Genomic DNA, 19,601 nt, shown 5'->3' with positions numbered 1-19,601 from the left:
CGAAGGTTGAAAATAAATATTTGTTGTTATATTTAATAAATAGACACAAATGGTGAGTAAAGCACTTTCCAAACGCTAACCCCAGGTGACAATTGGCAACGCGCACGACGACCTGATTCACGATGCCGTGCTAGACTACTACGGGAAACGGCTGGCCACGTGTTCTTCGGACAAGACGATCAAGATCTTTGAAGTCGACGGCGAGAACCACAAGCTCGTGGAGACGCTGAAGGGCCACGACGGGCCTGTTTGGCAGGTGGCGTGGGCCCATCCGAAATTTGGCGTGATACTCGCCTCCTGTTCGTACGACGGCAAGGCTCTGATCTGGAAGGAGGAGAACGGAGTGTGGTCGAACATCGCAGAGCACGGTGTGCATCAAGCCTCGGTAAACAGTGTCTCATGGGCGCCAAGCGAGTACGGCGCTGTGCTGCTGTGCACGTCCAGCGACGGCAAGGCCTCCGTGGTGGAATTCATGGAAGACGGATCACAGAAGACAATGGTGTTCCAGGCACATGCGATCGGAGCTAACGCGGGTTCCTGGGCGCCTCCGCACAAGGACAACATCAAGGAAAGACGGCTGGTGACAGGCGGATGCGACAACCTGGTCAAGATCTGGAAATTCGACCCGCAAGTCAATAATTACGTCGAGGAGGCCGTGCTCGCAGGCCACACAGATTGGGTCCGGGACGTGGCCTGGTCGTCGTCCCTGCTCTCTAAGTCATACATTGCATCTGCCTCGCAAGATAGAACTGTCTTGATATGGACTAACGACACGGTTGGCGGCACGTCGCCATGGAAGAAACAGCTCCTAACCGAGGAGAAGTTCCCTGACGTGTGCTGGAGAGCCAGCTGGTCGCTCAGTGGAAACGTGCTCGCCATCAGTGGCGGAGATAACAAGGTGACGCTATGGAAGGAGAACCTGTCAGGAAAATGGGAGTCTGCCGGTGAAGTCGACCAGTAATTTTACGTACTACTTAACATGCTATAAAAGTATCACCCGGAACCTCACGTTTGGCTCGTCTTCGGGCTCGTCGTCGGGCTCTCCCGGCCGGCGCTGGCGCAGAAGCCGCCACCGGTTCAGCATGACTAGCAGAAAGATCGACGCAAACGCGATGAGGAAGAAAATGTCTGCGTTGCCGTTCTCAAAAGTGCTCTCGAAAATAAAGTTCGAGTCCGGCTCGGCCCTGCTAGGCCCGTTCGCCAGTTGCTCCTGTGCAAAGGTCTCGCGCCTCTCATTTCTAAGTCTTGTGTACATCTGCACCCAATCGTCCCACGTTCTGCTTGTAGACTGTCCCACGTCCGGATCCTCAGCAGTTTTCTCGCCGTACCACCAGATCTTCAGCCAGAGACGCAGAAGAGACAGCTGCGCCGCTAGGGAAGGTTTCTGGTTTATCTCGAACATCTGGTCATAGTATCTCTTGGCCAGATGGAAGTCTTGGCTCAGCCCAATGCCCATTTCGTACATGTAGCCGAGATTGAATCTGGCCTGAAGACTGCCCTTTGCTGAGGCAGAGAGGTAGTACGAAAAAGCCGTGTTGTAATCGGGCTCCACAGCGTACTCTCCGTCCTCTGACGACTTTCCAATCTGTGAATTTTTGAGCCCGTTGTAGTAGATATCTCCAAGAAAAACTCCCGCGTCCAAATTCTGTTGCTGGTGCGCACGTCTGTAGTAATTTAGCGAGCTTTGAAACCGTTCAAAGGGGACCCTAGGAGGCTCCTCAAGATACCCCACAGGCGAATAGAGTAGGAACGCTGTGGACGACTGTGCCGGCTCAAATCCCTGCTCTGCGGCCATCGCGTACCCAATAAGAGCCTGTTCGTGGTTTCTGTTCAGCAGCTGGTGGAAAGCCCATTGCAGATCGCAAACAACCGGCTCCATGTGCTCTACAAAAGCCTTGTAGAACACGATAATTCCTTCTTCTTTGCCTGGCTCGTATTGGAGCTCCTTCATCTGCGCCACCTGGTACTTGGCCTCGGGAACGTTCCTGTATGCTGCTGTAATGAGCTGGCCCAGTCCGGCGTCAAAGTCGCTTCTTATGAGAATTTTGGCCCGGTGGTACAGAGCTCTCGCGGACGCATAACGCGCAGAGTTATAGAGCTCAAACGCCTGCTCGTGGTGCTCTTCGTCGTCCATCAGTTCGTAAAGAAGCCCGAGATCGACGCTCGCCTCCGCAGAGTTGGCCAGTTTCACGCCCCTCTCCAGCCAGACTGTGGCTCTCTCCAGGTCCACTTCCGTGCCTTCTCCTCTGAGGTACATGTGGCCTAGATCAGAACAACACTGGCCAACGCTCTGGATGAGGGTCCGCGAAACCGACAATTTCCGGTCGATTCTGCCGTCTAGCACGTCCTCGACAGGTCTCAGCTGGATTCCGCGAGTTGCGCATTCTTGAGCGACCTCAAAGGCTGCGTGGTAATCGCGTGGTCGCCAGTAGTTGCCGTCATAGTAGTATCGGACGGAACGCGCCTTGTCTTTGTAGGAAGAGGACTGGAAGTCGACGTCCGTGAAGTCCTCATACTCAACCACCTCTTTCAATGTCGAAGGAACGAGGGGAGTTGTTTCGCTTGCCCCCGAGCCATACAAGCCCCCCTGAAGGTCGTAAATGCGGAAATTGAAGTGATCGATGTTGGGTCCGCCGATTGGCCCGTTCTTGATAAACTCAAAGCATTCGTGTGCAACCATGCCGTAGTAGTACAGAGCCAGCATCAGGTTCTGCTCCACAGAGATGCCCTTGTAATATCTATATGCCAATGCCATTGCCGCGCGGATCTCGCCCTGGTCCGCGGCGACCTGGTAGTGGATCAGCGCTTTGCCCTGGTCCATGTCGAGCTTGCCGAAAAGGCCCGTTGCGTATATGAAGCCCAGCAGGTAGTTTGAGGTCGCGTTGGGTGCCAGCTGGACCATCTTTTGATGATAATGTAGTGTCTGTGTTGCGTTCGTTGGCAGCGAGTAGTTGCCAAATAGGTTGATTTGGGCCAGCAGATAGGTAGCGTCGATGTCGTTGTGTTCGTCGGCCAGGCGGTGCAAGGAATCGAGGGCACGCAACTGCCGTTCGGACAGCTTTGAGTGCCAGTACTTTTTCTTTATGGTGTCTGCCTCGTCGTAATAGTCCACGTCCAGAGCCAAGTGAACCTGGTCGTTTTGTCCGGGATGATAATCGTTGATGAACCACAGGCTTTCTCGGAGCGCTGGTTCGTCCTCTTTGAAGATGGCTATGCTCTCTTCCACCGAGAGTAGCTGTTTGTCTGACATGGCAGCGCTGGAAAAAAGCCAGCCTGCTATAGCTAAACGAAGCCAGTTCATTAACAAAGGCAACAATAATCGAACGAAAAATAAAGTGCCAAATTTATTTTGATTTCGGGGAGTGAATTTATGGGGTCTGTATTTTGCCCCTGCAGCGAGCCTCCGGGCGCCGTCGACAAGGTACCGCTGACTCTGCACGATCCGAGCCTGCGGCACCGCCTCGAAGACCTGTATTTCTGCAATACCTGCCGCAGCATCAAATGCTACCGTTGTGTTGATCTGGAACACGGGTCCAAGTTTTGTCCTTCTTGCTGGCGATCTTTTGACCACAAAGTCCGGTACTGTCAACGCCACTGCTTCAGATGTCCGTCTTGCCGCTCAAGACTCCGCGTAAAGGCAGACAGCAACAGCGAGGACACAAAAACAAGCAAGAGTTTTCGATTTAGTTGTGCCAACTGTAAATGGACCTACACTACAGGAACCCTGACCAAACCGCAGCCGTTGCACGACATCATCAGGGAGAAAAGAAGTACCGCGCTGGACCGCCGATTCAACGAGCTCAAGACGTATTATGAGAACCTTTACGAGACCGTTCATATCAGCGAAGCACGACACCGAACGCGTTTGATTGGCAGGTACTCTTCGCTGGAGCTTGCACATGTAGTAGAGCGCCGCCAGCTGCCTGAAATTGGGGTGATAAGAGAACAGAAGGTCGAAGAGCCGGAGCTCCCGCTGTTTCAGGAGCTATGCTGCAAATCGAGTGTGCGGTGCAAGAGCTGTCGCGAAATCTTGGTGCAGCCGAGTCCCGAGCCCGCGTCGAGCTCTTTTGAGACGCTTTCCATGGCAATGAGTCGACTGCCGGTTCTTGAGTGCGTCGGTTCAACTTTGGTGATAACCAATCCGAGCAAAGAGTCGATGGAAATTCGGCTACGTGCGGTAGATAGCGACGTTTTGATACTACACGACACGAGCTTCTGCTTGGGAGCTCGGCCAGAGTGCAAAACGCCTGAGGAGTTCGCGAAATTGGTACCGACTCTATCGCGCACAGACGAAGGACCTAACTGGAAGACCGTCAAGGCAGCCATCGTGAAAAGCCAGGAGACCGCGATATTGCTGACTGCGAAAACCGACAAAGCGTGCATTTCGTGGTGGCAGTTTCTCAGAATTTCTTAAGCTTGGCTCCCACGCACAATACACGCGTCAGGCTGATACAGAGGGCCCCCAACAGGCTCAAGGCGGAGGCGTAGGCAATGAAGCCGTCTGTGCGTTTGGTGCTAGTGCCGTTGCCCACAATTGCTGCAGCGGCAGGGTTCAGACCCAGCAGCGACAGCCCGGTGATGGCATACATGGTGGCATAGTTGGCTCCAAATTCCTCCTTTTTGACGATCATCGAGCAGCAGGTGGGGATCAGGGAGTAGATCCCGCCGTAGAAGGTGCCGTAAAGGATGCTGTAGGCGTACATGGCGCCAGTGCTGCTTTTGAAGGGCATCCACACGACGAAGTTGAAGACTGCGGTAATGACCAAGAGGAAGATGATAATGTTGTAGCTGCCGAAAAGCACGTCTGCAAGAAGCCCGCTCAGCAGTCTGCCCGCGATCGCCCCAATATTGATCACGGTGACAAAGAGATACGCCTGACTCGAGGAGAATCCGTTTTTGATGCACACGAACGAAAAGAGCGACGACGTCACGAGAACCGTGCCTTCGGCAAAGACACAGCCCAGAACGCAGAACAGGAACTTGCGGTCATCGCGCAGTGCCTTGAAGTTGAACGACTTGGTGAGATAGTAGATCACGGTGTCCTTTCTGGACATTTGCTCGGCCTGGACCACTCTTCGTTCCTTGACCAGAAAAACGGAGATCGACAGACACACAAACGTGATCAGAGCCAGCAAGCGCATGGACCACGTGAACCCAAGAGTCACGTACGTCTTTCGCAACATGGTGGGGATTATCAGGCCGCCTACACAGCCGCCGTTGCCGGCGAGGGCCATTGCGGTGGCTCTTTTCCTGGCTGGAAAGTACTGCGAGACAGCACCCATCAGGGGCGAGGAGAGAATTCCCGAGGCAATGCCGACACAGGAGAACGAGAGAATGCTCTGGTACACCTTGGAGCTGTTGGCGAACCCGAGCAGCGAGCCGGTCATCATGATGGTGCCGGCGATAAGCGGCAAGCGAGTCCCGTGGGTGTCGAAATATGTGCCGCTGAAAATCATGCAGATCTGCAGGAGAGCAGTGTAGATGGAGAAGATCCAAGAGACGGTGGTCGTGGACACGCCAGACAGCTCGTACTCGAGCAATTGGGTCTGGATCACACCGATCGAGTTGGCTAGGCCCCAGACGGGCAGCAGCCCGAAGAAAGAGCCGAGCACGACGAGCCAGCTGCGTTTCTTGTTGTTTTCATAGTACACCTCGTCCGGGTCGCTCTCCTGAAGCAGGCCGTCCTCGCTGTGGCGGTTGGTTTGCGTTTCTAATTCGACCTCGGTGGTCATACGGCTAGCTTTTACTTATCGGGAGAAAAATCGCACCCTAAATAAATTTCAAATATTTACTGCTGCAAAAATTCCGTCAATGGAGAACCAGGCCAATCGCATCGACGCTACCACAATTGCTCGGCTCTTCCACACGGTTGCCTTTGACGACAAGTCGATCAAGATCTCGCACAAGACGCTGCTGCTCGTGTCCGAGTACATCAGACTGTTCACCAGCGAGGCGATCGTGAGATCGAACGTGGAGCGTTTGGAAGAGAGACAGCGCGACACCGAGCGGTACAGGGTCGACGTGGACGACCGTGCGGACGAGAAACAGCAGGACGCCGTTCTGGACACGCGCCATCTGGAGGCGGTGGCCGGACTACTCACGTTGGACTTCTAACAGATCTATTACATTTAGTGACTGCCCACGTCCCTGGGATCGACCCGGAATATCTTGTCGGGGTTGAGGATCCGGTTCGGGTCCAGGGCCATCTTGATCTTCCGCATCAGGTCGATGGCGTTCTCGCCGGCCTCCTCCACCAGATAGTCTCTCTTACCGTATCCAACGCCGTGCTCGCCGGTGACGGTGCCCTCAGCGAGCAGGGCGCGGTCGATCATGCCCTGGACAAGTTTCTTGGCTACCTCGTGCTGGTCCTTTTTGAACAATATGACCGCGTGGTAGTTGCCGTCGCCAACGTGTCCGACGATCGACGCGCTCAGGCCGGCCTTGGAAATCTCGTCCTTGGTCTCCTGCAGCGACTGGCACAGCCGCGAGATCGGCACGGCCACGTCGGTCGTCCAGACCTGGATGTCCTCGTCGATAGTCTGTTTACCGTAATTGATCGTGGACCACAGCGCCACTTTTCTCGCGTTCCACAGCTCGAACTTCTCCTCCTCGCTCTCAGCAAACCGGAACGACTTGCGGTTGTGCTGCCTGCAGATCTGCTCCACGGCGCGGGTCACGTGCTGCGTCGACTCCTTGGAGTCGCCGCCCAGCTTGAGCATCAGCGTCGGCAGCTCGTCGTACTTGGAGCTGGTCTCGCCCGAGAAGTTGACGTAGTGCATCATGTTCTCGTCCAGCAGCTCGATCGCGTTGGCCGGGATCGCCCGCTGCACCATCTCTGCCACCGTGTTGGCAGCGTCTGCCAGACTGGCGAACGCAACCACCAAAACATTTTCATAGCGGGGTTTCACGTGCAATTTCAGTGTGGCTTCGGTCACGATACCCAGGGTTCCCTCGCTGCCGATGAAAAGGCCGGTCAGGTTGTAGCCCGCAGACGACTTCTTTGGCCGCTTCTTGGTCTTGACAACCGTGCCGTCTGCAAGAACAACCGTCACGCCGACGACGTTCTCTCTCATCGTGCCGTATCGGGCCGCGTTGGTGCCTGAGCACGACGTCCCTATCATGCCACCAATACACGCTCCCGGGCCCGGATCGGGCCCAAACATCAGGTTGTAGTCATCCAGATAGTCTCTGAGGTCCTCCCAGCCAACCGCCGGCTGCACCACGACGTCGAGGTCGTCCTTGTGCAGCTCCAAAATTTTGTTCATCTTCCCCAGATCGATGCAGATGCCCTTTCTAGTAGGAATAAAATGGCCCTCCAGCGACGTTCCGCCCGAAAACGGAACCACCGGGACCTTGCGCTTGTGGCACACCTTCAGGATAGCCGACACCTCCTCGGTGTTTTCCGGGTACACAACGGCAACGGGTCTCTGGTCTGGCTCCGCGTGGTGGGTGGAAAAAAAAGTGTCGCTGTGGTCGTCCAGGGTGGTCCTTGTTCTGCTCACTTTGGACGGTCCCAGCAAATCCGTCAGCTCCTTGAGCGCCTCCTCTGCGTCCCCGTACGCTGGAGGACGCAAGTCCCGGAGCCTGCTGGTGGAAGACAGCGGAAACAGAAATTCTGGCGGATTGCCCCCAACTTTCACAGAAACGTACGCGGCGCCGAGGATAGACCCGAGCAGGAACAGGCCGCCCGTCCTGAGAAAGCCGCGTCTCTCTTTCTTGGGCTGAGGCATCGCGCTGGGCACCGGGCCCGAGGAATTGAAGCGCTTACAGCTCTTCGAAACCGCCCGCAGATGCTGGGCACCTCTGTGTCGAAATAAATTCATAATATTTTTCAGGAAACTATGGCTCTTTTATATCGCAGCGGGATTAATTCAGGACGGGTGCACGTAGCCGCAGATACAGGTTGCATGATATTAATTATGGAACTACATAAAGTCGTCGTCGCCGAGATCGTCGTCAGGCAGGAAGTCGTCATAGTTGTCCTTCTTGAACGAGGACCCGATGTTGACTTGGCCCTTGGCCTTCTTCTTGCCGGCTCCTCCGGTCGAGGTGCCTCCTGTCTTGGCGAGCCGCGCCTGTCTCTCCTCCTTCACTTTCTGTGTGATCATGGCATTCAGCGTGCTCACCACCTTTCTGGTGTTCTCGACACTCATTGGCCCACACAGGTCTCTGATTAGGTCGATCGCCAGAGACGTGGAGTAATGCAACTGAGACTTCTTGGCCAGGTCGGTGAGGGCCGGCGAAATCGCCTTTCTGAGTCTCTCGTAGTCCTGCTTGGTCTCCACCTCGAACAATGGATGCGCACTGATGGGGGTATTCTTGTCCAACTTCGGGGCAGAACCCTTGGACGCCTGCTCGGCAGCAACCGCCTTGGCACGCGGGTGCTCGTTGGCAATGCCGAGACCGCCAAATAGGTCCGCAGCGTTGTTTAGATCAGAGTTCAGTTCTGCTTCCTTCAACATCTCCTTCTTTGTCTTCTCGTCGACCAGGTCGATATCGAGCAGCTTCTTGTCTGCCGTCTTCTTCTTGCCGGCCTTTGCCGGCTTCGCGGTCTTTGGAGCAGGCTTTGGAGCGGGCTTTTTCTCCTCCTTGGCCTTCTCATCGTCTGAGTCCATGTCCCAGGAGTCTAAGACGGGCTCGTCGTCCTCGAGCTGGTCTTCCCACGATTCGGAAACTTGAGCGTTGGAAGCGGTGGGATATTCAAAGTCTTCGTCGTCTGCCTGTTAGTCTCAACGCCTCCATTGGCACTTACCCCAAGACATGTCTGTTAATTAGCACGGAAAATTCTTTTTTTCGTCAAAGAACATATCGGTCTGCGTCGATCGTCGCCCGCCTAGTGGCAAAAAAGTATTCCAAATACACTAAAACATTTATACACAGTGTCTCCAATGGTAAGTGTTTGCGGCGAACTATGTGCTCTAACACCCAGTCCAATCCGCTAAGAATAATACCTGGCGAAGCGCACAGTTCTCGCGTCAGCGTGACCGCCTTTGGCGAGCCTGCGCCCTCCGCCCCGGGACTGCACGATACGCTAAGATCAGGCGAAGGTCCCCTTTCTGTCGCGTCCAAAATCAACGACAGACACCCGCTGGAGAGCAGAGTGCAGAATTGGGACGCCACTCAGAGAGAACACCAGCTGGAAGCCTACAGACGCATATTCGGAGCAGCAGACCCAATAAAGAGAGAGATGGAGCTGAAGCTCGTGCAGGACACCGATTTCAGGCCAGCGGTGCTGGGCGGATCCTCCAACGTGCACAGAGACATCTTGTTGAACAAAGAGACCAGCATCGACTGGGAGGATATTTATTCAGGTAAGTTTGCGCAGACTACGTGTTCTAACATCTCCGCAGCCTCGGACAGACCTCCAATGGACTTCCATACCGAGATGGAGAAGAGGTTTGGTATTTGATTGGTGGTCAAGGTACCGCGAGTCTTGCCCCCGTCGTGTGCTAGCAAGGCTCGACTGAAAAAATTCGTCACGGAAAATTTTTTCGACCACTGATGCAGACGGTATCTTATGAAGACGTCAAATACACCCATTACGAGTAACTAGAGGATCAAGATGTCGCATTCGATGTATGGAAATTGGTGAGTGAAAAGCTTTAGCAGTAGTCGTGGACGATCCACTAACATGTAGGAACAACCCCAACACATATTCCAAGGAAAACACAGAACATGTTTACAACGCCAACGGTCTGTCAAATTCCAATATTCTGGCCCCTTCCCCTGGCCAGGATGCATTTTCACCGCTGGCCTACAACATGCTGAGCGGAGATCAAGCCCAGTCCCGGCAGAATGCGCCAATTGAGCACCAGATCGCCGGCCTGACTGTCGACGACAGCCGTTTGAAAACGCAGGATTTTCTGCACCAGTTTGTCGGCCAGCAACAGTCTCCCACTGCAGCCCTCAATACGTTGAATGCGCAGTTCCAGCTCCCCAAGGTCGATCCTTCAAATATCAAATGGTACTACCTGGACGCGTCTAATAATGAGCAGGGCCCCTTTGATTCGGCCCTGATGCAGCAATGGTATTCCCTCCGATACTTCGACTACGGCCTAAGAATCCGCCGCGAAGAACAGCAGACGTATATGACTCTTGCCGAGTTTATTCAGTCCATAGGAGAGTATTTTGTGCCGTTTTCTGTTCCACTCGCTCCAGTGGTCAACCAGCCTGCTATGGCTCCAGTCTTCCCTTCGTTCCAAGAGAGAAATCACTGGTCGGGCCCTAACGAACTGACCCAGTCCGCGTCGGCCACCCAATCGCTGCCTGAGCCAGCCAAGCCAGAGGAAGTAGCTGTGCCGAAGGTGGACGCCAGCGACATTGAGAGGATCGTGCGCAAGGCATCCAGTTTGTCTATTTTGACAAAGCAGGAGGCCCAGGAAACGGAGGCCATTGCGGCTCCTGTTCTGGCTCCTGCAGCTGCCCCAGCAGAGCAGGCAGAGCCAGCTCCCAAGTCTGAGGGACTGCCTGCGCCAGAGAAATCCCCAGAAAAAGCCCCAGAGCCAGCGAAGTCCAAGCCCCAGTCCCCAACCACGTGGGCCCCATGGGCTTCCAAAAGCCCTGCGAAGCCAACCAAGACGCTGGCCGAGATCCAGTCGGAAGAGGCCGAGAGACGCAAAAGGGAGGAAAAGGAGGCAGAGGCCGCCAAGTCTTTGGCCGCCACGCTGGCTCCCAAGCAGGAGACACCTAAGCCGGCCGTGGCCCTTCCGTCGGCTGCGACATGGGCCAGTGCTGGAACTGTTTCGCAGGCAGTTCCTACGGTGACGCTGGAAGAGATCCAGAGAGAAGAAGCGGCCAAGCTGCAGGCTGCCAACTCTGCTGCCAAGCAGAAACCTGCGGCAGCGTCGTTTGCAGAGGTGACTGCCAGCAGCGGCTGGACCACGGTGAGCAGCAAGAAGACGACGAAGCCGGCTGTTGCCGCGCCAACGAAGACCAATAAGCCGTCTGCGGTTATTTCGCCGAACGTTCTTCGGTCGGTCTCTGCGCCAGCCGCCCCGGCAGCCAAAAAGCCCGTTGTTGGCAGCACGGTTGCATCTTCAAAGCCGCAGCCGGTGACAAATAGCAGCTCCCCAGCCAGAGAGTTTCTGGCGTGGTGCAGGACGCAGCTGGGCAACCTGCACAAGGGCATCGACAAGGAGGACATCCTGTCGATCATCATCCAGTTCCCGACGGGAAGCGAGTCGCAGGAAATTATTGCTGACACCATCTACTCCAACTCTGCCACCATGGACGGCAGGAGGTTTGCGAGCGAGTTTATGAAACGCAAGGCGGAAGTCGAGAAGCTCGTCAAGGCACAGGGAATACACTTCAGCTGGGGCGAGGCTCTGAACGCCAGTGTCCGCGGCCAGGAGGACGACTTCGACATGGCATTTACCAAGGTGGTGAGCAAGAAAAACAGAAGAAAAAACTAGTACAGGTAATAGCATCTGAGTAGCATAGGTATAACAACATTCATTATGTAAGTTATGCGGCGACTTGCTTGAGCCACTGGTGGTCCAGCGACTGTTTCATTGGTTCGAGCGAGGTGAGACGTCTTCTGAGCGCCTCGTTTATGGTGACCTCCTGACACACAGGGAAGAATGTCTGGGCCCATCCCTTTTTGAACGACTCGGCCTCCATCGCCAGCTCGTTTAGCTCGAGCTCCTGCAATTTGCTTTGCAGCTTGAAGCTTTCGTACACGTCGTCACCGATCGATCCACGCTGGTACAGCACGTTGACGTACTGCTGGATCTCTTTGAGCTTGATCATTCTGCGGATCGCCTCGGCGCCCCGTCTGATCAGCGCCGCCTTCAGCACCTTGTCGTTGACCTTTGGCTCTGTCTGGCTTTTCAGCTGCAGATACATTTCACGCTGGTAGTTGTCCTTGAAGATCGGTTTCATCGATACAAGTTTGTTGAGCTTCTTGCGGCGGTGCGCGACCGAGAACAGCACCAGTGTGGTCAGTAGCACTACCACGTAGAGGATCGGGATATATATGGAGATCGACGAGGGGGCTGGCGAGCCAGTTTCTTCCGACATGCTTGACTAGGGCGTATTTTTTTCGTTATTTTGCCAGCTCGAGCAAAAAGTGCGCCGACGCGACGAATGCGACGCCCGCCCTGAGCACCCTCGATGCAGATCTTTTTTTTCTGTGGTTTCCGGTGTACGGCAATAATGCAGCCTGCTTATCATGCAGCCTGTCTTTTGATAGGCAAGTTCCTTTCTGCAGCCAATGCGCCGGTCTCTCGGTTGCTGATAAAAGAAAGAGATCGTATATAAGTGCAGCAATCTCACAACCTCGCACCCGAGCACCATGTCGAAAAAACTCGAGGAAGTCAGGCAAGTTTCGCTCGACAACGAGTCGCAGTCTGTCGGCTCGTTCGAGGACAGAACAGGGTTTTTGGGCAAGGTCAGGAAGCTGGTCAAATGGCTCGAGCTGGACGGCACACAGAACTTCACGCTGTCCCAGCTGTTTCTGTACAACTACGACCTCAAACCGCTCGAGGAAAAAAGACGTACCTGGAGATGGTGGAATTTTGTCACATTCTGGATAGCAGACTCCTTCAACATCAATACCTGGCAGATCGCCGCCACGGGAGTGCAGGCAGGACTCAGCTGGTGGGTCACGTGGATCACCGTCTGGCTCGGGTACTCCTTCTGCGGCTGCTTTGTGGTTCTGGCTGCCCGCTACGGTGCGTACAACCATGTCTCGTTTCCCGTTGCTACCAGGTCGTCGTGGGGAATCTGGGGTTCTCTGTGGCCCGTCATCAACAGAGTCGTGATGGCATGCATCTGGTTTGGCGTCCAGTCCGTGTTGGGAGGCCAATGTGTGGCCCTGATGCTGCGGTCGATTTTCGGTAACGATCTGGAAACCAGGATACCAAACAAGCTGAAGGGAAACATTTCCTCGTTCCAGATGCTGGCGTTCTTCTTGTTCTGGCTGTTCCAGCTGCCGGCGATCTACATGAAGCCACACACGGTCCGTCATCTCTTCACGATGAAGGCGATTGCGTGCCCAGTAGCTGGCATCGCGTTTCTGGCCTGGACTCTGGTCAAGGCCGACGGAGGCGGCCCCGTGATCCACCAGAACGGCAAGCTCAGCGGGTCTGCCTTTGGCTGGGCTTTTGTGAACAGCATGATGAACTCGCTCGCCAACTTCGCCACGCTCATCGTCAACGCGCCGGACTTCTCCAGAATGTCGCATAAGCCAAACTCCTCCATCTACTCCCAGCTGATCACAATCCCGGTCTCCTTTTCTGTCACGTCGCTGATCGGCGTGCTCGTTTCTTCGGCAAGCACCGTGCTCTACGGCGAGACTTACTGGGACCCTCTGGACGTCCTTTCGCGGTTTCTGGACCATTACAGCAGCGGAGCCAGGGGAGGAGTTTTCCTGATCGCTCTCGGCTTTGCCATCGCCCAGCTCGGTACCAACATCGCCGCCAACTCGCTCTCGGCCGGTACCGACATGACTGCGCTGCTCCCGAAATACATCAACATCAGGAGAGGCGGCTTCATCTGCGCCATCGTCGGCTACGCTATCTGTCCATGGAACCTGCTCTCGTCCAGCAGCATGTTCACCACCTACCTGAGCGCATACGCGGTGTTCCTCTCGTCCATCGCAGGTGTCTACTTCTGTGACTACTACCTCATCAGAAAGGGCCATATCGTGCTGGAAGACCTGTACACGGCCAACAACTCGAGCCAGTACTTCTACACGGCAGGAGTCAACTGGAGGGCCATCGTGGCATACATTTGTGGCATCGCTCCTAACATTGTTGGTTTCGTTGGAGCTACAAAGACACACACTGTGCCAGACGGTGCCACCAAGGTGTATTACTTCAGCTTCTTTACTGGCTACGCCAGCTCGTGCTCCGTTCTGCTTTTGCTCACTGCGCTGTTCCCGGTGAAAGGCGTGCCTAGAGAAGAGCTGTTCCAGAAAGCGTGGTTCGAGGAGTGGAAGGACGTGGAGTCGTTTGACGAGTTCTTCCATCAGCGGCTTGCCGCCGGGAAAGAAGCATAAAAAGAAATATATCTTGCTAATCAGTTAACTATTCCCTCACTAATGGTCAGTCTATCGGACGAAAGAACGCTCGACTGTCTGGAGCCCACGTTGGTCCTCAATCTGTCCAGAAGAGACCCGGAACTGGTTGGCTTCGAGGCCCTCGAACCAGGCTTCAGGTACCCGGTCCCGGGAGGATTCTTGGACAGCTTTTCGGTACGGTACTTCTCGTAGTAGATCCCGTGAGTCGTATCCTTCAGATCTTGCAGACACGCGCCCAGCAAACATGTTCTCAAAACAATGTAGTCGCTGTGAGCGGGATCGTCGACTCTCACGATCCCGTGCGGCAGCCGTCTCACTTTGTACTCCACCTGGTCGATGATGGCTCTGTCAGTTCCGGAGACAATGGCAAATGGGACCAGGTCCTGAACGCTGCTGACTGCCGACTCGTCGTCCTCTTCGTCGATGTCTGAGAAGCAGTTTGAAAAGTCGTAGGTGTTGATCCTGTTCTTGGCCAGGTCCCGCAGAATGAGCTTCCTGTTCAGAGCAATTTCGTCCTCGGACAAAAGGTCTGCCTTCGAGATCACAGGGATCACGTTGCACCGCTTCCCCAGCTCCTTCATGCAAGCGATGTCCAGCTCCCGCAGTCCCTTGCCAGTCGGTCTGATGAAATAGATGGCAGCATGGATCCTCGTGTCGGTGGCCTTTGGAGTCCTCTGGATCTTGCACTCATCGTTCAGCACCCTCTCGAACTGGCTCTCAATGTAATCTGTGAGACACCTTGTCGAGTCTCTGTTGTCGATGAAATCGCCGAGTCCCGGCGCCATAACCACGTCTAAGTCAATTCGGGTCCCTCCTTCGTAGATCTTGGCAGAGTGGCTCTCGATCGACAGATCGGCCGGCGCAGGACGATTGGTGGTGATGATGTCCTCGTTGCAAAGAGTGTTGATGAACGTGCTCTTGCCGGTTCCCGTCTGGCCTACAACCAGAATGCTGAGTTGCAAACCCCGTTTGAGGAACTTTTTTTGGCGGATCTCTTCCGCTGTCAGCTTTGTGGTTAGTCCGGAGCGACAGCCTCCAACTTACAATGTTCAGCTTGGCACTGGTGCTCATGTTTAAAAATAGCGTATGGTGATAATCCTTCTTCTGTATATAATTATCCTTCTTTTTTATCTTGCGCTAGCGTTTCTTGATTTTTTTCTGGCGCCGAATCTGGCGCCACTGCGCCAAACAGCCCTGTGAACTGCTCATACTCGAGTTTCGGTAGATACTGCAGAACCTGGAACGGCGGTTCCAGACTGTTCAGAGGCCGGCTCAGCGCCACCAGGTCCTGGTAGCACGCCCAGACTTGTTCCTGGTCTGTGCCCAGCTCCTGCACAAACTCTGGCGGAAACTTTGTGCTCTGGTCTTTTGCGCAGCTCAGAACAACACCCAGCATGGCTATCACGTTTGGCTCGTGCAGAAGAACCAACGGCACTCGCGAAGTCAGCTCGTAGACGTTTGTGCACTGTATAAACAGGTCCTTTGACCGTTTGAGCCAATCTGTTTCTCTGGGCATGTCTTCTTCTAGCTTCAACGCACTCAGGCACAATTTATAGGGATTGGAGGGAGTGACCTCGAAACAGAGTGTCTCCAGAAGCATCTCCTCCAGGTTGATCATAAGGTCCTTCCAGCGCCAGAATATCTTTGAGTTCTCGTCTATTGGATCCTGACTATTGGCCATCGCGGTTTTTGCACACACTTTGACAACGTCCGCGAGACGTCGCCGACACTCTTCCGCTTTGCAAGCAATAAATAAACTCGTGGCAGCAACCTCGAAATAGTGGTGGCTCAGCATGTCCCGACGCATGTAGAATCTGTGAAAGTAGCACGACGCAGTCATTGCCACCGACCGCGAAAGACGCAGCTGTCTGCAGCACTTGAACAGGTATATAATTCCCTTGGCTCGCTTTTGGCACTCGTCCTCGAAACTGACTTTCTTCAGCTCCGACCCCTTCTTTCTCGACGGCGTGCCCTGCTGCAGCTCCTCAAGCGTGTATTTCCAGTTGCTCGTCTTCACATTGATCAGCCCGTCCCAGTACTCGCGACTGGGCAGAGGGTCCACGGCAGACATTTTATTGAATAAATATTTTTTTTTTTCGATTTACACCACTTCGTCCATCTGCTGAACAACATAGTCCAAAATGAAACTTTGCTCAACCAGATCGTCCAACCGGCTATAGTGTCTCTCGCTGTAGGGCAAAATGGCGTCAATGTACCCCATCAGCCCAGGCATCTCAAACAGCTTCTCGTTGGAATAGTTTGTCAATATAGCCTTGATCAGCTTCTGTGCCACCTCGAAATGGCGCGAGTTGGTGTTCCAGTCCCGGACCCTTTTGAAAAGTAGCAATATCTGGTCCTGCTCCAGCTCGGAAATCACACTCTCGATGCCAAACGATCCAATGACAGACCCCTCGTCGCCCTCTGCTATACTCGCCAGAAGAACGTTGTACAGTCTCATAGGGTGGTTCAGAGTCAACGCCAGCTTGAACGCGTTCACCCAGTCTCTGTTGGTGATGTAGTTCTGCAGCGACTGTTCCTGCTCGACCTTCAACTTGCGCTCCTCTGCCTCCAGCTGCTGCACCTCCTCGGTGTTGTCTATCCATAGGGTGATTGCTCCGTCAGCGTCAGCAGACACAAACTCGCGGCCGTCGTCTTTGATACACAGCGCCCATATCCTGTTGTCGTGGTTGTCGAGCGTCTGCACGCAATCTCCGCTGGAGATCTCCCAGATCTTGATTAAACCGTCTGCTCCAGCTCCAACAACAAAGTGATTTCTGGCCAGGAAAGCAACTCGCTGAATAGCATTGGCCGGGCCCTGGAAAGTCTTGATACACGTAAGATCCTCTAACGACCACACTTTGGCCGTCTGGTCCCCAGACCCGGTCACGACCAGTCTGTCGTAGGCACAGAAACTGATGTCGTAAACTGGTCGCTTGTGGCCCTTCAGGACTCCGACAGTCTCGCCAGCCTCCAAGTCCCAAATTTTGGCCATTTTGTCGTGGCTCGCGGTCGCCAAGAAATCGTCGTTCGGGCTGATATCGATGGAGTGGATCATCTTGTCGTGCGCTCTTCTGGTGTAGTCCGAACTCCTCACATGCATCACCTCGTGTCCTGGTCTAGGGATCGTCCATTTTTTTATCGTCAGATCTTCGGCCGCCGTTATGAGGAAGCGAGGATAATCCTTGACGGGCGTCCTAGGCAGCGCAACAGCGGTGACCGACGAGATGTGGCCTTCGAAGACAGCAACGCACACAAATCTCCGCTCCTCATCGTATCTCCAAAGCCGTGCAGTATTGTCCTTAGCAGCGGTAGCCAGCCAGAGGCCGTCAACGGTCGAGTCCACAGCATTCAGCAGATCTGTGTGCGCCTCGCACAGCGTGACATCCAGCGGCTTGTTCGCAACATCGACGATCCGCAACGCCGGAGAGTTCGTTGCCAAAGCAAGCTGGTCAAAATTAGGACCAACATAGCGCATGTCAGCGATCGTACCGTGATTACCGGCCATCACTCGCAAAGTTTGGAATACGCCGTTTTGCGCCTCCAGATCAATCTCCGCAATTGTCTGGTCTGAGAAAACCAACAGCAAAGAGTCTATTCCTTTGTCAAGATGCAGAACGTCCATGATGTTAAGCTCTTCTGTGGTATCGAGTGGTTTCTTGCTGGTTGCAACCAATTTTTCAGAATCCAGGTCCCAGACTTTTAAAAGGCCTGCTTCTCCCGCCGTGTAAAGCAGCTCCTTGTCACGGAACTCAACAAATCCGCAGGCCTCGACAGAATGGGAGACAGGAATGGTCTTCACCTCCTTCCACGTCCTCGTATTATACACTATCATCACTCTGTCTCTTCCACTGCTGATAAAGAGTTCGCCGCTGTCGTTGAACGAGACCCCTCTAACGGTAGCTGTATGCTCCTTCATCGTTCGCACACATTTGCGCTTCACCAGGTCCCATATTTTCACTGTTCCCAGAATATCTCCACTGGCCAGCTTCCAATCTTTAGAGTCGAGTTTTCCATAAAAACGAAGAGAAGAAACCGTCGATGGATGGCCCTTGAAGTTGTGCGTAATAAATGACCCCTCTATATCCCATACAATGACACTGCCGTCGGTAAGTCCAAACGCAAATAAGGACGATGTAGGGTCCACCGTAGAGATATACGATGCTGCCGGAAGTCTGAAAGTCTTGATGAATCTGCTTTCCTGGAGATCGAACACCTTGAGCTGCTGTGATTGAGACACTATGGCTAGGTATTTGCCATCGGGAGTTAGTTGCAACGTGGTCACGAGGTCTCCGTCTCCTTGGATCTGGTGCACAACTTCGTCTGTCTCTCTATTGATGACAACTATATCTTCAAGAACTGCAGTCGCCAGAACCACGCCGTCTCCAGAAATAGTCGCATTGGCAGAACCAATGTAAAAAGGCTCGATATCGACCTTCTTATAGCTCCTTTTTGTGGTAAAGTCCATGCTAAAATTTATTTCAAATAAATCTGAAATATTTTTTTTTGTCAAACTACCCTACCTTGAATCTTTTTTGACAAATTTTTCTGAACAAACGAGCCTTTCACATGTCCTCTCCGATTTTGCACATTGTGAAACCAAACGTGGCCACGCCGAGCACATCTGCTCCTGTGGGGCCGGTCAAGGTTCTGATCCAAGCCCCAGCTCTGATGCAGCTCATAGACGCCGTGTATATGGACAACGAAGAAGACCTCACGAAAAGCAGAACTATTGGAACTCTGCTTGGAACCCGCTCTGATGACGGATCTGAACTGGAAATCAAAGAGTGCTATATTGTGCCCCACAAGGAGGAAGCTGAGGAGCTCACAATTGAAGAAAGCCACCACATTTCCACGTATCAGCTTTTGAAAAGAGTGAATCCAGAACTGCTAATTGTTGGCTGGTTCTCCACCAACCCTGTGCTCGACTCGTTCACTGGTCTCTTCCAAGAGTTCTACTCGAAAGGATCCTGTTTCCCTCACCAGCCAATCCATCTGACTCTGCAAACCAAAGACGACAACGGAGACATCATATCGCCAATCCTGAAAACATATATCTCGTCCCCAGTCGGAGTGCCTGCCAACTCCAACCTGGCCAACCAGATTGGAATCGACAAGATCGGCTCTTTTGCATTTACGCCTGTCCCAAACGAGGTAATTTACTCCAAGACTGAGCTCACCACGCTGAAATATCTTAATAAGGGTGTCCAAGCCGAGTCCAGAGCAGTGGATCTTCTGGGTCAAGATGAACTCAAGCAAATATCCGGATCCGTCGCCAACGTTGCCAGCTTGCTGGAAACGCTCCAGGCTTATGTTCAAAAGGTCATCAAGGGCGAGATCGAGGGAGACTCTAACGTCGGAAAGAGACTTCTTGAAACTCTCAACACACAGCCAAGCTCCATCGACCCTGACCAGTTGCACTCCATGTTACAGAGCCATGCTGACGATGCCTCGCTTGTCGAGTATCTCGCCTCGTGCGTGAAGCAGCAACTCGATCTCAGTGCCAAATTGACTAACTTTATGACTCCTGAAGAGAGCGCAAAATAGCTATGTAAAAATCAACTTTAGTATCCATCCTTTATAA

The 19,601-nt window shown here is 53.7% G+C and overlaps 14 protein-coding genes across 14 annotated transcripts; 6 read left to right on the top strand and 8 right to left on the bottom strand.

Moving 5' to 3' along the window:
• Nucleotides 1-49: 49 nt before the first annotated feature.
• On the top strand, nucleotides 50-961 carry KL911_003217 (uncharacterized protein; the record flags this gene model as incomplete). The annotated part of the gene is made up of 2 exons (XM_043198373.1): nucleotides 50-56; nucleotides 135-961. 2 exons carry the CDS (start codon nucleotides 50-52, stop codon nucleotides 959-961), a joined length of 834 nt encoding a protein of 277 aa, XP_043054168.1.
• Nucleotides 962-982: 21 nt separating this feature from the next.
• KL911_003216 (uncharacterized protein) lies at nucleotides 983-3,301 on the bottom strand (the record flags this gene model as incomplete). The annotated part of the gene is made up of 1 exon (XM_043198372.1): nucleotides 983-3,301. One exon carries the CDS (start codon nucleotides 3,299-3,301, stop codon nucleotides 983-985), a length of 2,319 nt encoding a protein of 772 aa, XP_043054167.1.
• A 69-nt stretch (nucleotides 3,302-3,370) lies between these two features.
• KL911_003215 (uncharacterized protein) lies at nucleotides 3,371-5,573 on the top strand (the record flags this gene model as incomplete). Its single annotated transcript, XM_043198371.1, has 2 exons — nucleotides 3,371-4,114; nucleotides 4,377-5,573. The coding sequence occupies 2 exons, from the start codon at nucleotides 3,371-3,373 to the stop codon at nucleotides 5,571-5,573; spliced, it is 1,941 nt and encodes a 646-aa protein (XP_043054166.1).
• Nucleotides 5,574-5,811: 238 nt separating this feature from the next.
• On the top strand, nucleotides 5,812-6,114 carry KL911_003214 (uncharacterized protein; the record flags this gene model as incomplete). The annotated part of the gene is made up of 1 exon (XM_043198370.1): nucleotides 5,812-6,114. The coding sequence occupies one exon, from the start codon at nucleotides 5,812-5,814 to the stop codon at nucleotides 6,112-6,114; it is 303 nt and encodes a 100-aa protein (XP_043054165.1).
• Nucleotides 6,115-6,128: 14 nt separating this feature from the next.
• KL911_003213 (uncharacterized protein) lies at nucleotides 6,129-7,823 on the bottom strand (the record flags this gene model as incomplete). The annotated part of the gene is made up of 1 exon (XM_043198369.1): nucleotides 6,129-7,823. One exon carries the CDS (start codon nucleotides 7,821-7,823, stop codon nucleotides 6,129-6,131), a length of 1,695 nt encoding a protein of 564 aa, XP_043054164.1.
• Nucleotides 7,824-7,925: 102 nt separating this feature from the next.
• On the bottom strand, nucleotides 7,926-8,615 carry KL911_003212 (uncharacterized protein; the record flags this gene model as incomplete). Its single annotated transcript, XM_043198368.1, has 1 exon — nucleotides 7,926-8,615. One exon carries the CDS (start codon nucleotides 8,613-8,615, stop codon nucleotides 7,926-7,928), a length of 690 nt encoding a protein of 229 aa, XP_043054163.1.
• Nucleotides 8,616-8,760: 145 nt separating this feature from the next.
• KL911_003211 (uncharacterized protein) lies at nucleotides 8,761-9,409 on the top strand (the record flags this gene model as incomplete). The annotated part of the gene is made up of 2 exons (XM_043198367.1): nucleotides 8,761-8,766; nucleotides 8,930-9,409. The coding sequence occupies 2 exons, from the start codon at nucleotides 8,761-8,763 to the stop codon at nucleotides 9,407-9,409; spliced, it is 486 nt and encodes a 161-aa protein (XP_043054162.1).
• A 153-nt stretch (nucleotides 9,410-9,562) lies between these two features.
• On the top strand, nucleotides 9,563-11,411 carry KL911_003210 (uncharacterized protein; the record flags this gene model as incomplete). The annotated part of the gene is made up of 2 exons (XM_043198366.1): nucleotides 9,563-9,576; nucleotides 9,638-11,411. The coding sequence occupies 2 exons, from the start codon at nucleotides 9,563-9,565 to the stop codon at nucleotides 11,409-11,411; spliced, it is 1,788 nt and encodes a 595-aa protein (XP_043054161.1).
• Nucleotides 11,412-11,463: 52 nt separating this feature from the next.
• KL911_003209 (uncharacterized protein) lies at nucleotides 11,464-12,018 on the bottom strand (the record flags this gene model as incomplete). The annotated part of the gene is made up of 1 exon (XM_043198364.1): nucleotides 11,464-12,018. The coding sequence occupies one exon, from the start codon at nucleotides 12,016-12,018 to the stop codon at nucleotides 11,464-11,466; it is 555 nt and encodes a 184-aa protein (XP_043054160.1).
• A 25-nt stretch (nucleotides 12,019-12,043) lies between these two features.
• Nucleotides 12,044-13,969, bottom strand: KL911_003208 (uncharacterized protein; the record flags this gene model as incomplete). The annotated part of the gene is made up of 1 exon (XM_043198363.1): nucleotides 12,044-13,969. The coding sequence occupies one exon, from the start codon at nucleotides 13,967-13,969 to the stop codon at nucleotides 12,044-12,046; it is 1,926 nt and encodes a 641-aa protein (XP_043054159.1).
• A 50-nt stretch (nucleotides 13,970-14,019) lies between these two features.
• KL911_003207 (uncharacterized protein) lies at nucleotides 14,020-15,091 on the bottom strand (the record flags this gene model as incomplete). The annotated part of the gene is made up of 2 exons (XM_043198362.1): nucleotides 14,020-14,935; nucleotides 15,051-15,091. 2 exons carry the CDS (start codon nucleotides 15,089-15,091, stop codon nucleotides 14,020-14,022), a joined length of 957 nt encoding a protein of 318 aa, XP_043054158.1.
• Nucleotides 15,092-15,134: 43 nt separating this feature from the next.
• On the bottom strand, nucleotides 15,135-16,091 carry KL911_003206 (uncharacterized protein; the record flags this gene model as incomplete). The annotated part of the gene is made up of 1 exon (XM_043198361.1): nucleotides 15,135-16,091. One exon carries the CDS (start codon nucleotides 16,089-16,091, stop codon nucleotides 15,135-15,137), a length of 957 nt encoding a protein of 318 aa, XP_043054157.1.
• Nucleotides 16,092-16,121: 30 nt separating this feature from the next.
• On the bottom strand, nucleotides 16,122-18,485 carry KL911_003205 (uncharacterized protein; the record flags this gene model as incomplete). Its single annotated transcript, XM_043198360.1, has 1 exon — nucleotides 16,122-18,485. One exon carries the CDS (start codon nucleotides 18,483-18,485, stop codon nucleotides 16,122-16,124), a length of 2,364 nt encoding a protein of 787 aa, XP_043054156.1.
• Nucleotides 18,486-18,586: 101 nt separating this feature from the next.
• Nucleotides 18,587-19,564, top strand: KL911_003204 (uncharacterized protein; the record flags this gene model as incomplete). Its single annotated transcript, XM_043198359.1, has 1 exon — nucleotides 18,587-19,564. The coding sequence occupies one exon, from the start codon at nucleotides 18,587-18,589 to the stop codon at nucleotides 19,562-19,564; it is 978 nt and encodes a 325-aa protein (XP_043054155.1).
• Between the last annotated feature and the right edge of the window lie 37 nt (nucleotides 19,565-19,601).

The sequence above is a fragment of the Ogataea haglerorum genome (assembly GCF_019207285.1).
Source record: "Ogataea haglerorum isolate 81-453-3 chromosome Unknown 81-453-3_NODE_8_length_489951_cov_95.815404, whole genome shotgun sequence".
Classification (NCBI taxonomy): Eukaryota; Fungi; Ascomycota; class Pichiomycetes; order Pichiales; family Pichiaceae; genus Ogataea; species Ogataea haglerorum.
Note: the sequence above shows the minus strand (reverse complement) of the source record. Positions and strands in the feature narration are given on the sequence as shown.